We start from the raw sequence: 15,245 nt of genomic DNA on the forward strand, positions 1-15,245 counted from the left end.
CTTCTTCTCTGGGACCCCTATAATCTGAATGTTGGTGTGTTTAATGCTGTCCCAGAGGTCTCTTGAGACTGTCCTCAATTCTTTCCATTCTTTTTTCTTTATTCTGCTCTGCAGTAGTTATTTCCACTATTTTATCTTCCAGGTCACGTATCCGTTCTTCCGCCTCAGTTATTCTGCTATTGATCCCTTCTAGAGAATTTTTAATTTCATTTATTGTGTTGTTCATCACCGTTTGTTTGCTCTTTAGTTCTTCTAGGTCCTTGTTAAACGTTTCTTGTATTTTCTCCATTCTATTTCCACGAATTTGGATATCTTTACTATCATTATGATGAATTCTTTTTCAGGTAGACTGCCTATTTCCTCTTCATTTGTTTGGTCTGGTGGGTTTTTACTTTGTTCCTTCATCTGCTGTGTGTTTCTCTGTCTTCTCATTTTGCTTAACTTACTGTGTTTGGGGTCTCCTTTTTGCAGGCTGCAGGTTCGTAGTTCCCGTTGTTTTTGGTGTCTGCCCACAGTAGCTAATGTTGGTTTAGTGGGTTGTGTAGGCTTCCTGGTGGAGGGGACTAGTGCCTGTGTTCTGGTGGATGAGGCTGGATCTTGTGTTTCTGGTGGGCAGGTCCTCATCTGGTGGTTTGTTTTGGGGTGTCTGTGGCCTTTTTATGATTTTAGGCAGCCTCTCTGCTAATGGGGCGTGTTGTGTTCCTGTCTTGCTAGTTGTTGGGCATAGGGTGTCCAGCACTGTAGGTTGCTGGTCGTTGAGTGGAGCTGGGTCTTTGCGTTGAGATGGAGATCTCTGGGAGATTCTCACCGTTTGATATTATGTGGAGCTGGGAGGTCTCTTGTGGACCAATATCCTGAACTTGGCTCTCCCTTCTCTGAGGCACAGCCCTGAAGCCTGGCTGGAGCACCAAGAGCCTGTCATCCACACGTTCAGAATAGAAGGGAGGAGAATAAAAGAAACAAAGAAAAAATGAAATAAAGTTTTTAAAATAAAAAGTTATTATTAAAAAAATTTTTTTAAGTATTAAAAAGGAAGGTAGATAGCAACCAAACCAAAAAACAAATCCACCAATGATAGCAAGTACTAAAAACTATACTAAAAAAAAAAACAACAAAAAAAACGGACTGACAGAACCCTAGGACAAATGGTAAACACAAAGCTATACAGACAAAATCACACACAGAAGCATGCACATACACACTCAGAAAAAGAGGAAAAGGGAAAAATATATATATATTGTTGCTCCCAAAGTCCACCTCCTCAATTTGGGATGATTCATTGTCTATTCAGGTATTCCACAGATGCAGCGTACATCAAGTTGACTGTGGAGATTTAATCCGCTGCTCCTGAGGCTGCTGGGAGAGATTTCCCTTTCTTTTCTTTGTTTGCACAGCTCCTGGGGTTCAGCTTTGGATTTGGCCCCGCCTCTGCGTGTAGGTCGCCTGAGGGCGTCTGTTCTTCGCTCAGACAGGACGGGGTTAAAGGAGCTGCTGATTCGGGGGCTCTGGCTCACTCAGGCGGGGGGGAGGGAGGGGTACGGATGCGGGGCGAGCCTGCGGCAGCAGAGGCCGGTGTGACATTGCACCACCCGGAAGCGCGCCGTGTGTTTTCCCGGGGAAGTTGTGCCTGGATCACAGGACCCTGGCAGTGGCGGGCTGCAGAGGCTCCCAGGAGGGGAGGTGTGGAGAGTGACCTGTGCTGGCACACAGGCTTCTCGGTGGCGGCAGCAGGAGCCTTAGCGTCTCATGCCCGTCTCTGGGGTCCGCGCTTTTAGCCGCGACTCGCGCCCCTCTCTGCGGCTCTTTTAAGCGGCGCTCTGAATCCCCTCTCCTCGCACGCCAGGAAAGAAAGAGGCAAGAAAAAGTCTCTTGCCTCTTCAGCAGGTTCAGACTTTCTCCTGGACTCCCTCCCGGCTAGCTGTGGGGCACTAGCCCCCTTCAGGCTGTGTTCACGCCGCCAACTCCAGTCCTTTCCCTGGGATTCGACTGAAGCCCGAGCCTCAGTTCCCAGCCCCACCCGCCTCGGCGGGTGAGCAGACAAGCCTCTCGGGCTGGTGAGTGCTGGTCGACACCGATCCTCTGTGTGGGAATCTCTCTGCTTTGGCCTCTGCACCCCTGTTGCTGTGCTCTTCTCCGCAGCTCGGAAGCTTCCCCCCTCCGCCACCCACAGTCTCCATCAGCGAAGGAGCTTCCTGGTGTGTGGAAACCTTTCCTCCTTCACAGCTCCCTCCCACTGGTGCAGGTCCCGTCCCTATTCTTTTGTCTCTGTTTTTCCTTTTTCCCTACCCAGGTACGTGGGGAGTTTCTGCCTTTTGGGAGGTCCGAGGTCTTCTGCCGCGTTCAGCAGGTGTTCTGTGGAGTTGTTCCACATGTAGATGTATTTCTGATGTATCTGTGGGGAGGAAGGTGATCTCCACGTTTTACTCTTCCTCCATCTTGAAGCTCCTCCTTCTGACCATTTTAAAATCAGATTGTTTGGTTTTCTGCTGTTGAGTTATGTGAGCTGTTTATATATATTTGGATATTCAGTAAGTTGTCTTTCCATTTTGTTGATGGTTTCCTTTGCTGTGCAAAAGCTTTTACGTTTGATTAGATATCATTTGTTTATTTTTGCTTTTGTATCTGTTGCCTTAGGAGAAAGATCCAAAAAAATATTGCTATGATTTATGTCAAAGAGTGTTCTGCTATGTTTCCTTCTAGGAGCTTTATGGTTTCCAGTCTTACATTTAGGTCTTTAATCCATTCTGAGTTAATTTTTGTATATGACATGAGATATTGTTATAATTTCATTCTCTTATGTGTAGGGGCCTGGTTTACTGTAGGACTTTGCCTGAATTGAGCCAGTGGTATAGGGAACTGTTACTGTTCCTTCAATCTCTAGACTGATACAGAGCCCTTTGAAAAGGAGGCAGGCACATTTGAGGAAGACACTTCAGTAATATCACAAACATATAAGGGGACTCCCCTTCCCCAGTGGGACCTGTAGACATTTTTCATGGACACTGTGCACTGAGGCTAGGCAACTACCTCAAACTTCTAGGAATTATTGAACAGTGACTTTGCAACAACACTGGTACCTGGGGACACGGGATGCCATTGTAGTGGGAGTTCACGGAGCCTGCATTTAGGAGATAAATGGATTTTTAACCAGGATATCTCTCAGTGGTCTCAGTGGAACCCTGATTATCACTCATGGTTTATTTTGTAGTTTCTGTGTGGTAGTTTAAATAGCGACCCTCAGCAGATAGTAGAATCCTCACTTTAGCTCCCAGACTCTTACAGTAAAGGCTATTATGGTCTAAAAGACCAAAGGAAGCATGTGGTATTTCACTTGCCTAAAAAAATAATCAAAAGCAATACTACATTCCTTGGGGGAACCTCAGGTATTAGAACCAGCACCAAAGATGTGAAAAGAGTGGTGCGGTCTTACCACATCCTCATTATTTATTTATTTATTTACTTACATTTATTTTTTTCAAAAAACTTTATTGCAGTATAGTTGATTTACAGTGTTGTGTTAGTTTCAGGTGTACAGCAAAATGACTCAGTTATACATATATTCATTCTTTTTCAGGTTCTTTTCTCATATAGGTTAACACATAATATTGAGAAGAGTTCCCTGTGCTATATAGTAGGTCCTTGTTGGTTATCTATCTTATATATAGTAGTGTGTGTATGTTAATCCCAAGCTCCTGATTTAATCCTTCCCCCCTTCTTTCTCCTTTGGTAACCATAAGTTACCAAATGATGCAAATGGCATCATTTCATTCTTTTTTCTGGCTGAGTAATATCCATTGTATATATGTACCACATCTTCTTATCCATTCCTCTGTCAGTGGATATTTAGATTACTTCCATGTCTTGGCTATTATAAGTAGTGTTGCAGTAAACATTGGGGTGCATGTATCCTTTCAGATTATGGTTTTCTCTGGATATATGCCCAGGTGTGGGATTGCTGGATCATATGGTAGTTCTATTTATAGTTTTTTAAGGAACCTCCTTACTGTTCTCCATAGTGGTTGTACCAATTTACATTCCCACCAACAGTGCAAGAGGGTTCCCTTTTCTCCACACCCCCTCTAGCCTTATTGTTTGTAAACTTTTTGATAACAGCCATTCTGACGAGTGTGAGGTGATACATCATTGTAGTTCTGATTTGCATTTCTCTGATAATTAGTGATAATTTTCATGTGCCTATTGACCATCTTTATGTCTTCTTTGGAGAGGTGTCTATTTAGATCTAATGCCCAGTTTTTGATTGGGTTGTTTGTTTTTTGACATAGAGCTATGTGAGCTATTTGTGTATATTTGTAGATTAATCCCTTGTCAGTTGCATCATTTGCAAATATTTTATCCCATTCTATGGGCTGTCTTTTCATTTTGTTGATGGTTTCCTTTGCTGTGCATAAGCTTTTGAGTTTAATTAGGTCCCATTTGTTTTTGTTTTTATTCTCTTTACTCTAGGAGGTGGATCAAAGAAGATATTGCTGTGATTTATGTCAAAGAGTGTTCTGCCTGTGTTTTCCTCCAACAGTTTTATATTGTCCAGCCTTAAATTTAGGTCTTTGATCCATTTTGAGTTTATTTTTGTGTATGGCGTTAGAGAATGTCCTAATTTCATCCTTTTACATATAGCTGTCCAGTTTTCCTAGCACCACTTCTTTTTTCCATTGTATATTCTTACCTCCTTTGTCATGGATTAATTGACTGTAAGTGTGTGGGTTTATTTCTGGACTTCCTATTCTGTTCCATTGATCTATGTGTCTGTTTATGTGCCAGTGTCATACTGTTTTGATTACTATAGCTTTGTAGTATAGTCTGAAGTCAGGGGGCATGATACCTCCAGCTTTGTTCTTTTTTCTCAAGATTGCTTTGGCAATTCTGGGTCTTTTATGGTTTTATGTTAATTTTAGGATAATTTGTTCTAGTGTGAAAAATGTCATGGATATTTTGATAGGGATTATGTTAAATCTGTAGACTGCTTTGAGTAGTATGGACATTTTAACAATATTAATTTTTCCAATTCATGAACATGGGCTATCTTTCCATTTCTTTGTATCATCTTCAGTTTCGTTCAGCTTTCTGTAGTTTTCAGAGTACAGGTCTTTCACCTTCTTTGTTAAGTTTATTCCTAGGTATCTTATTCTTTTTGATGCAGTTTTAAAAAGGATTGTTTTCTCTTTATGATTGTCATTATTAGCTTATAGAAAAGCAACAGATTTCTGTATATTAATCTTGTATCCTGCAACTTTACCGAGTTCACTTATTAGTTCTAATAGTTTTTTGGTGGAGGCTTTAAGGTTTTCTATATATAGTATCATGTCATCTGCAAATAGTGACAGTTTTTTTGTTTGTTTGTTTTTTTGCTGTACGTGGGCCTCTCACTGCTGTGGCCTCTCCCGTTGCAGAGCACAGGCTCCTGAAGCGCAGGCCCAGCAGCCATGGCTCACGGGCCCAGCCACTCCGCGTCATGTGGGATCTTCCCAGACCGGGCACGAACCCGTGTCCCCTGCATCGGCAGGCACACTCTCAACCACTGCACCACCAGGGAAACCCAATAGTGACAATTTTACTTCTTCCCTTCCAGTTGGATGCCTTTTATTTCTTTTTCTTGTCTGGATGCTGTGGCTAGGACTTTAATTACTGTGTTAAATAGAAGTAGAGAGAGTGGGCATCCTAGTTTTGTTCCTGAGTTTAGCAAGAAGCCTTTCAGCTTTTTGCTGTTTAGTATGATGTTAGCTGTGGATGTGTCATAAGTGGCCTTTATTATGTTTACATATGTTCCCTCTATGCCAACTTTGTTAAGAATTTTCGTCATGAAAAGGTTTTGAATTTTATCAGATCCTTTTTTTGCACTTATTGAGATGATCATGGGATTTTTATCCTTCCTTTTGTTAATGTGGTATATCATGTTGATTGATTTGTGGATCTTGAACCATCCTCGCTTACCTGAAATAAATTCTACTTGATAATGTTGTATGATCCTTTTAATATATTGTTGATTTGGGTATGCTAATATTTTGTTGAGGAATTTTGCCTCTATATTCATCAGAGATATTGGCTGGTAATTTTGTCTAGTTTTGGTATCAGGTTAATGGTGGCCTTGTAGAGTTAATTTGGGAGAGTTCTCTCTGTTTCAATTTTTTAGAAATAGTTTGAGAAAGATAGGTATTAGCTGTTTTTTTATATATGTTTGGGAGAATTACCCAGTGAAGCTGTCAATCCTGGGCTTTTGTTTGCTCGCAGTTTTTTTTTATTACTTAAAAAAATTTTTTTTTATTACTAATTCAGTTTCACTACTGGTGCACAATTTGTTCAGATTGTCTATTTCTTCCTGATCCAGTCTTGGAAGAGTGTATGTTTCTAGAAATTTATCCTTTTCCTCTGGGTTGTGCAATTTGTTCACATATAACTGTTTGTATTATTCTCTTATGATTTTTTTCTCTGTGATATCAATTATTTCTCCTCTTTCATTTCTTACTTTGTTTATTTGAGTCCTCTCTATTTTTCTTGATGAACCTGGACGCAGGATTATTGTTTTTGTTTAACCTTTCAAAAAAACAGATTTTGGTTCCATTGATTTTTTTTCTAGTGTTTTTTTTTTTTGTCTCTATTTTTATTTATTTCCTCTTTGATCTTTATAATTTTCTTCCTTCTGCTGACTTTGGGCTTACTTTGTTCTTCTCTTTCTGATTCCTTTAGGTAGTAGGGTAGGTTGTTTTTTAAGATTTTTCTTGTTTCTTAGGGTAGGCCTGTATTGCTGTAAACTTCCCTCTTAGAACTGCTTTTTCTGTGTTACATAGATTTTGGAAAGTTGTGGGTTTATTTTTTTTTTTCATTTCTCTCAAAGTATTTCCTGATTTCCTCTTTGATTTCTTCATTGACCCATTGGTTTTTTTAGTAGCATGTTTTTTAGCCTCCACGTGTTTGTGTTTTTCTCATTTTTCTTCCTGCAATTGATTTCTGGTCATACCATTGTAGTTGGAAAAATGCTTGATATCATTTCTATTCTCTTAAATGTTCTGAGACTTGTTTTGTAGCCTACCATGTGATCTATCCTGGAAAAACATTCTCTGTACACTTGAAAAGAATGTGTATTCTGCTGTTTTTGGATGACATATCCTGTAGGTATCTGTTAAGTCCAACTGGTCTAAAGTGTCATTTAAGACTATTATTTCCTTGTTGACTTTATGTCTGGATGATCTGTCCATTGATGTAAGTGAGGTGTTAAATTCCCCTGATATTATTGTATCATTGTCAGTTTCTCTCTTGATGTCTGTTACTATTTGCTTTATATACTTAGTTGCCCCTATATTAGGCATATTTGTTAACAAATGTTATATCCTTTTCTTCTGTTTTTCCCTTTATCATTATATAATGCCCATTTTGTCTTTTGGTAAGACTTTGTTTCAAAGTCTATTTTGTGTGATATGGGTATGCCTACCCCCTGCTTTCTTGTCATTTCCATGAAGATCTTTTTTCCATCACCTCACTTTCAGTCTGTGTGTTTTTAGCTCTGAAGTGGACCGCTTGTAAGCACCACATGGATGGATCTTGGGTTTTATTGTGTGTGTTTTTTTTTTAATCCAATCAGCCATCCTATGTCTTTTCATTGAAACATTAAGTCCACTGGCGTTTACAGTGATTATTGATAGGTATGTACTTATTGCCACTTCGTTACTTGTTTCCTGATTCTTTTTGTTGTTCCTCTCTGTTCTTTTCTTCTTTTAGTTGCTTCCCTTGTGTTTGATGATTTTCTTTAGTGGTATGCTTGTGTTCCTTTACTATATATTTGCTTTTACTAGTGGGATTTTTCCTTTCCTACAGATTCTTACTTCTTGTTGTAGCCTGTTCTTTTCCACTTAGAGAAGAACCGTTAACATTTCTTTTAGAATTGGTTTAGTGTTGATGTACTCTTAGTTTTTGCTTATCTGAGAAGTTCTTTATCCCTCCTTCAATTCTGAATGATAATCTTGCTGGATAGAATATCCTAGGTTGTAGGTTTTTCCCCTTTCAGCACTTTAAATATATCATGCCACTTCCTTTTGGCCTGCAAAATTTCTTCAGAAAAATCCATTGGTAGCCTTATGGGGGTTCCCTTGTATGTGATTCTTTGTTTTTCTTTTGCTACCTTTAGAATTCTCTTTTATGTTTAACTTTTGCCATTTTAATTACGATATGTTTTGGTGTGGTTCTCTGATTTCATCTTGTTTGGGATGCTCTATGCTTCCTGTACCTGGATATCTGTTTTCTTCTTCAGGTTTGGGAAGTTTTCAGCTATAATTCCATCAAATAAATTTTGACCCCTTTTTTTTCTCTCTTCTCCTTCTAGGACCCATGTAATGTGAATGTTATTATGTTTGATGTTGTTCCAACCGTCCCTTAAACTGTTTTCATTTTTAAAAATTTGTTTCTCTTTTTGCTTATCTGATTGGATGTTTTCCATTATTCTATCTTCCAGAACACTATGTGTTCCTCTGTATCACTTAGTCTGTCATTAATTATTTCTAGTATGTTTTTCATTTCAGTTATTGTATATTCAGTTTAGACTGTTTTTTTTTTCATATTTTCTAGTTCATCTATTCCCTAGTTCAGTTAACATTCTTATTACTAATCTTTAAACTCTTTTTCTGGTAATTAATTCATCTCTGTTTCACTGGTTGGTTTTTCAGGTTTTTTTCCTTCTTTCGTTTGAAATAAGATCCTGTCTTTTTGTTTTGGTTAACTTTCTCTGTCTCTATAAAATTAGGTAAAAGTTACCTATCCTGGTCTTGAATGTGTGTCCTTGTGTGAGAGCATCCCTGTACAGTCTGTGTGTTCCCAGTGGATTTCACACGAGAGCTTGATCTGGTGTGAACATAAGTCATGTCTTTCCCCAGAGCGTGCTGGCAGCTATCAACTTTGTAGGGGTTGGGGCTGGAGATGGAGGAGCTAGAGCCAGAGCCAGGTGTGAGTGGGAGCTTCTCCTCTGCTCAGTGGCCAACACCACCCTGGAGCTGGAGCAGAAACCCTGGGTTGGGCTCAAGCCAGCTCCCTCCCCCGCAACTGTGCTCTCTCCTCAGCTGTGGCAGCCCTGGTTCTAGTGGGGAACTGTGCCTCAGAGCAAGAGGGGTTGGAAAGGGTGCCTGGCATGGGCCAGGGCACGCACTGAGGCAGTTGTGGGAAACCAGCCAGAGTCCTGGGCAGTTTCAATCTGCTTTCTCTCTCTTGTCATGGGAGTGAGCGAGAATGTGTGTGTTCTTCATGAGCAGAGTCTAGATTTCTTACAGCCTTGTTGTCAGTCCTATTGGTTTTCAAACCTTCTAAGGGCACTCGTCCTCCCACTGTTGGACCCCAGGGCTGGGGGACCCAGTATGTGGTTCAAGCCACTCCCCAGGGATATCTCCACCCTTGTAATCCCCCTCCTCTTCTGTGTCCCCTCCTAGGGGTGCAGGTTCCAACCTGATTGATTCTCTTCCTTTCCTACCCAACTCCATGTGGATCTTTCTTATAGCCTTGGTTGCATAAGGGTCTTTCTGTCAGTCTCCAGTCCATTTCCAGTGAGAATTGCTCCACATGTAGATGTATTTTTGATGCATTCACAGGGGTGGGAGGAGGACAGGAGGTGAATTCTGCATCTTCCTACTCTGCCATCTTGACCTCCTCCTGCTTTATTTCTTTTAAGAGAAGGCTTTGCACTGCCTCTCATTCCTGAGTAGATTTAAAATGCAATGTATATATTTAGATAAAATGTAAATGTGAAATGTAAATGATTTTTTTTCCTTTCCCATTAATACCATCAAGAGCATTCAAAACATAAACAGTGTTGGTAGGTTCAGTTAACACAGAAAATATCTGTGTGATTTAAATACTCAGGTGGCAGCTTAAACCGATTACCTCTTATGCTTGTGTGTGTGTATGTGTGTGTGCTTGCACATGGGTAACATACCATGTGTGTGTATTTGTATGTATGTGAGTTTCAGTAGAGATGGACAACGTTGGTTGGGCATCCTTGATTTATAATCTGGCTCTCTGTACTACTCTACCTCTGTTTGAGGGATAATGAGAGAAAAGAATGAATTAGTGATCTAAAGTTTAGTAATAATCAAATATTAATTACATTATTGCTTGAGTGTAGAGGCTTAATGGTCTGCATATGTGTGTGTGATCTGTGAAACCAGGCTTGTTAAGAGCTCCAAATCTGGTTTTGACTAGTTTGGACACCAGAATTCTTTTTTAAATGAAATTTTATTTATTATGAACTTAAGTTCATCATTGAAAACTTGGAAAGCACAATAAGTAGGATAAATAATAATGAGTTGATAGTAATGAATAAATGAATGAAATAATAGTGGGTGAATAAAATCACTCATTACTCCACCACGAAGACATAACCACCATTACTGTCTTGCTGTATAAATTTCTAGTGTTCTCACTTGTTCCTCTCCTGCATCCCATGATGCCTTGTCCTGTGCTGTACTGTGCACTCTTGGCTTCAAAACCCTTATTACCAGTCGCAGAGATTCTTTATATGTGCTTGTCCTCCCTCTCTCCCTCTTTCCCTGCTTCCCTTCCTTCTACCCATCCTTATTTCTCTCCCCGCTACTACCTCCTCCCTCCCTCCCTCCCTCCCTCCCTCCCTCCCTCCCTCCCTCCCTCCCTTCCTTCCTTCCTTCCTTCCTTCCTTCCTTCCTTCCTTCCTTTCTTTCTCTCTTTCTTTCAATATGCCATATGTCTTAGCCCAGGTACCATAGCAAACAGCCCCTTAGGCAGATTACATGCGCTAACGCTTTACTGAAAACTAGAGTAAGGGGAAGGGAAGTTGGGGGTTTGGGGGCAGCAAATAAAAAGGTGGTGTGACTGAGCTGGTCATAGGTTTACAAGAAAATAAAGCTGATTGCTCGATAGTGCTGATATCTCCAGTAGGAGATGAACCCACTCTGTGTGGGAAGAGTCAGGGGTGGGGTTGAGAAAGTGTGAACAAACACATGTCAGCTCCTTCCATCTCCTCTCTCACCGTGGTCAGTTTGCCTCACTGAATGTTAACTCCCCACATGCCTAGGTCGTGTTACCTGGCTCTTCTTAATAGCACTGTACAAACTCCTTGAGTCCCATGGTGTGGGACCTGGCCATGGTCACAGGGAAGGTCACGCCAAAACCTCGTCTGGTGGGCAGTTGAGGGCAGCAACATCAGAAGATGAGGCAGTGGTGGCAGCCAGGGCTTTACAATGTGGGGACTGTGGGAAGCCTATTGGAGCTGCTGCAGCTAGAAAGCAGGCACATGGTCAGCATCAGGAGGAAGGGGAGCTGGGTAGATTTGAGGGGAAGCATTAACTGGGTCCACCAGTGCACTGCCTTTAAATTTCATCACCTTGCTTCTTTAAAAGGCTTTCTCCTTTTCGCGAGTCTCTTCAGTCTGTTGGCCCCCAGCTCTACTGGGTAATGGGAATGGTTGATGATGCTGCCTGTCTCTAACGGCAGTGTTCAGTCTGGAACCTGTATTCTTGCTCTGAGCAGCACGCATTCTCTCCCCATTTTCCCTCCAGCGTGCTGGGTCCAAGGAGAAGGTTTTATTTTTAATTTCTTTAGTTATAAAAGTCCCTTCCTTATTAGAGTCTAGATTAAAACACAGCCCTCATTATAAAGTGTCAGACCTTTCCTGTCTAACATCATTAAATATTCCCTAGCACAGTAACTGTATTTGTGTATTTAACCACTTGAATTCTGTATCCCGTGGGATACTTATGCTCTTATAATTTATGTGTAAAAGCACTTCTGACTCTTGCCCACTTGAAATATGTGAATGCAGCCTTTGAAAAATTCCTTGTGGACCTTTTTGAACTAGAGACCACTGTGAGCATAACATCTGTTATTTCCTTCTAATATTTATTTTTGGCACCATCATGCCTCTAAAGGATATGTCATAAGGAACCAGTTGTCAGGTTGGAGTCAATAGTACTAATAGTAAAAATATTACTTAAAATAAACACTAAATTCCAGTTTCTCGAGAAGCTTTTGAAGATACAGTTTTTACCTAGTTTTGTGAGTGAAAATTCTTTAATCTTGTCTTAAAGTAGGCATCTTGGCATGTCATAGAACTTTCCAGGACACTTTTTGTGCTTTCTCTTGTAGGTCTGAATCTCCTAGAGGGACAGTCTCGGGCCATCACTTGGGAACAGTTTCAGATTGTTGACAATGATGACATTCATGCTGTCCAGGTAGTCATTGTGGATGGCCTGCAGCACGGACAGCTTACTCTGAGAGGTGAATGAACAAACTTTGTAACTTAGAAAAAAACCCAAGAAGTATTTTCTCCAAAAGCAAATCATATTTAACAGGATATGTGTAGTATCTCTTGAGCTTCATTTCTAAATGAATTATCATAAGCTCCAGATCCGGAGATCTTGAAACCATTGGCTTTTGTATTAGGATGCTCAAATCAATGGATGACATTTTATGAATGGTCTTTTGTACTTGAGTCATTGTTTAAATCTCAGATTTGCTTTCTGGAGCCATGTAGGGCTCCTTCTAAATATACTCCTTAACTGATTATCTTATCCCAGTTCAAAGACAAAATATTTCCTTTTCATTTCTCTGCTTCAGAGAAATGCAGTGAAAAACAGAAAAACTTATGTTTTTTAATTAGTAATAATTATGCTATTATGTTATTAGTAGCAGTTGCTGTGGTTTAAAAGAAATGAATTTATAGTTATACGGATGGTAGTTAACAAGGTAATGGCCCTAATAAAAATATCCATACTTAATGATAATATAGTCCATTTCTTGTAATGAGCTCAGAGGATTTAATTCTATTATCCTCTTAGTTTACCAAACTGCAAAGTAGAAAGAGAGCTCTTATTTATCATTGTTTGTGATTAGGAAATTCTGAAAAAAATAAAATCAAAAATAAAATGATAACTTCTCTTGCCTAATCCCAAGACAATGAGAGTTTAGCTTAAGCTGGATGTATTAGTTAGGATGGATGTTCAGCTGCATGTAAGGAAAACACAACTACAGCAGCTTAAAAATTCAGGAGTCACTCTCTCCTTGTGACAAGTTGCACGGAGGTAGGTATTCTGTATCCATGATGCCAGCGGCTCTTTTCTGCTCTGTCAGTGGTCACAGAATGGTGCCTACACCTCTAGGCTTTTAATCAGTGTTAGGGGAAGGAAGAAAGAGAAGGAACAATAAAAAAAATTAGGCCATCTAAGTTTGCTCTATTTTACAACTTTTCCTAGGAGCCTGATACAATGAAGTCTGATTATATCTCTCATCAAGTTACATACTATCCCCCTAGGTGTAACAGAGTCTGGGAACCTGAGTATTTTTAAATAGTCATATTACCATTCTAAATAAAACTAGGATTCTTGTACTGAGGAAGAAACAGAAAGTTCCTGTTGGGCAAGTAACTCATAGTGTTCATTATACTCATGTTTAATCCATAAAACCATATGGAGTGGGGAAAGAAATAGGACACCTGCCATCAAGAACTGTAATAGTTTGTGCAGAGTGAAGCTATGTTTATCAGTACTATAGAAATGAAGTGGAGAGTCATAGCCCATAATGCAATGATGTTCTGGCTCAGAGGAAGAAAATAGTGTAAACATTTATTAAGCATTTACTCTGTGCCAGATCGTACAAAGCATTCTACATACTTTATCTCACATCAGCTTTATGAAGCAAGGTACTATTATTTCACTCACTTTGCAAATGGGAACCTGAGACTTAGAGAAGTTGACTTGTCTGTCTGGAAAATGGCCGAGCTGGGATTCGAACCCAGGCCATTTGCTACCAGAGCTCTAGCTCTTGCTCATTAAGCTAGTGATTCTCAAACTTTAGCATGCATTAGACTCCTGAAGGGCTTGGTAAAACATAAATTGCTGGGACCCACCAGCAGAATTTCTAATTCAGTAGGTCTGGGGTAGGACCTGAGAACCTGCATTTATAATGACTTCCCAGATGGTGCTGATGCTGCTAGTTCGAGACCACGACTCTAAGAAGTGCTGTCAGATGATGATAATGAGTCGAAGAGCAAGTAATACTTATTGTAGGTACACTGTTGTTTGAGTTCTCTCATCCTTAAGAGGGAATGTTAGGTAGGTATTATTATCTCTGTTTTATAGATGAGTCTCAAATAAATTAAATACCTTGCCCAAGTCCACCCAGCTAATAAGTATTACAGCCAGTATTCAAAACCAGGTCTTTGGAGCCCCAGAACCCACTAAACAATCTATGGTTTTTCCAGGCGAGGGAAGCATTGGCTGCACCACTTTCCATTTCACACCCTCTCCTGCAGTGCTGCTTTCACTAACCTGCTGCCTCCACACCTTTTTCATTCCGCTCCACCTCTGTTCTTTCCATCAGGGGGGAAGGGGTTTCTCTTCACCGTGGCTGACCTTCAGGCTGGAGTCGTTCAATATCATCATGATGACAGTGACTCCACCAAAGACTTTGTGGTCTTCAGGATATTTGACGGCCAACACAGCATCCGACATAAGTTTCCCATCAACATCTTGCCCAAAGATGATAGTCCACCATTCCTCATAACCAATGTTGTGATTGAACTGGAGGAGGGGCAGACCATACTGATCCAGGGTTCCAAGCTGAGAGCTTCAGACATGGACTCCAGTGATGACTACATCTTCTTTAATATCACGAAACCCCCGCAGGCTGGAGAGATTATGAAGAAGCCAGCACCAGGACTGATAGGTAAGTTCTGGGCAGTTAAGATCATTTGTGTTAGAATTTGTGCTAAGGGGGGCATCAGGTTTATGAGGTAAGATTCTATTATTATTATTACCATTTCGTAGATGGGAAGCCTGAGATTTAGGTTAAGTTGATCTATCCATATGGAATCTAGAAAGTTCCAGAGCTGGGCCTCAAGATAACCATTACACTGTGAAAAACTTAGTCTGCTGTGCAAGGTAAGAGAACAAATAAGGTTGAAGAGATATGTTTGACCTATTCTAGATTATTGATAAAGAAATTTCATGAATAACATTTATTTACATTTTGTTAGAATAATTTCATAACTACTTTTTGAAGTAGGTAGGTCAGGAGCTTGACAAAATAGGTATCAAGCAGTTTTACTTAAGACTGTTTCTTTTTTTAAACATTTAATTTTATTTTTAATTAATTAATTATTTAAAAATTGAGATATAGTTGATGTACAATATTATATGTTTCAGGTGTATAACATAGTGATTCACAATTTTTAAATGTTATAATCCATTTATTGTTATTATAAAATATTGGCTATATTTCCC

The 15,245-nt window shown here is 40.0% G+C and overlaps 1 protein-coding gene across 1 annotated transcript in view; it reads left to right on the forward strand.

Moving 5' to 3' along the window:
* Nucleotides 1–15,245, forward strand: part of FREM1 (FRAS1 related extracellular matrix 1) — a 159,787-nt gene that overhangs the window by 21,036 nt on the left and 123,506 nt on the right. Inside the window, exons 7-8 of the mRNA XM_065878900.1 lie at nt 12,112–12,243; nt 14,344–14,688. Coding sequence (XP_065734972.1) covers nt 12,112–12,243; nt 14,344–14,688 — 477 coding nt within the window. The remainder of the gene's footprint in view (nt 1–12,111; nt 12,244–14,343; nt 14,689–15,245) is intronic.

This window comes from Phocoena phocoena, chromosome 6 (assembly GCF_963924675.1).
Source record: "Phocoena phocoena chromosome 6, mPhoPho1.1, whole genome shotgun sequence".
In the NCBI taxonomy this organism is placed as follows: Eukaryota; Metazoa; Chordata; class Mammalia; order Artiodactyla; family Phocoenidae; genus Phocoena; species Phocoena phocoena.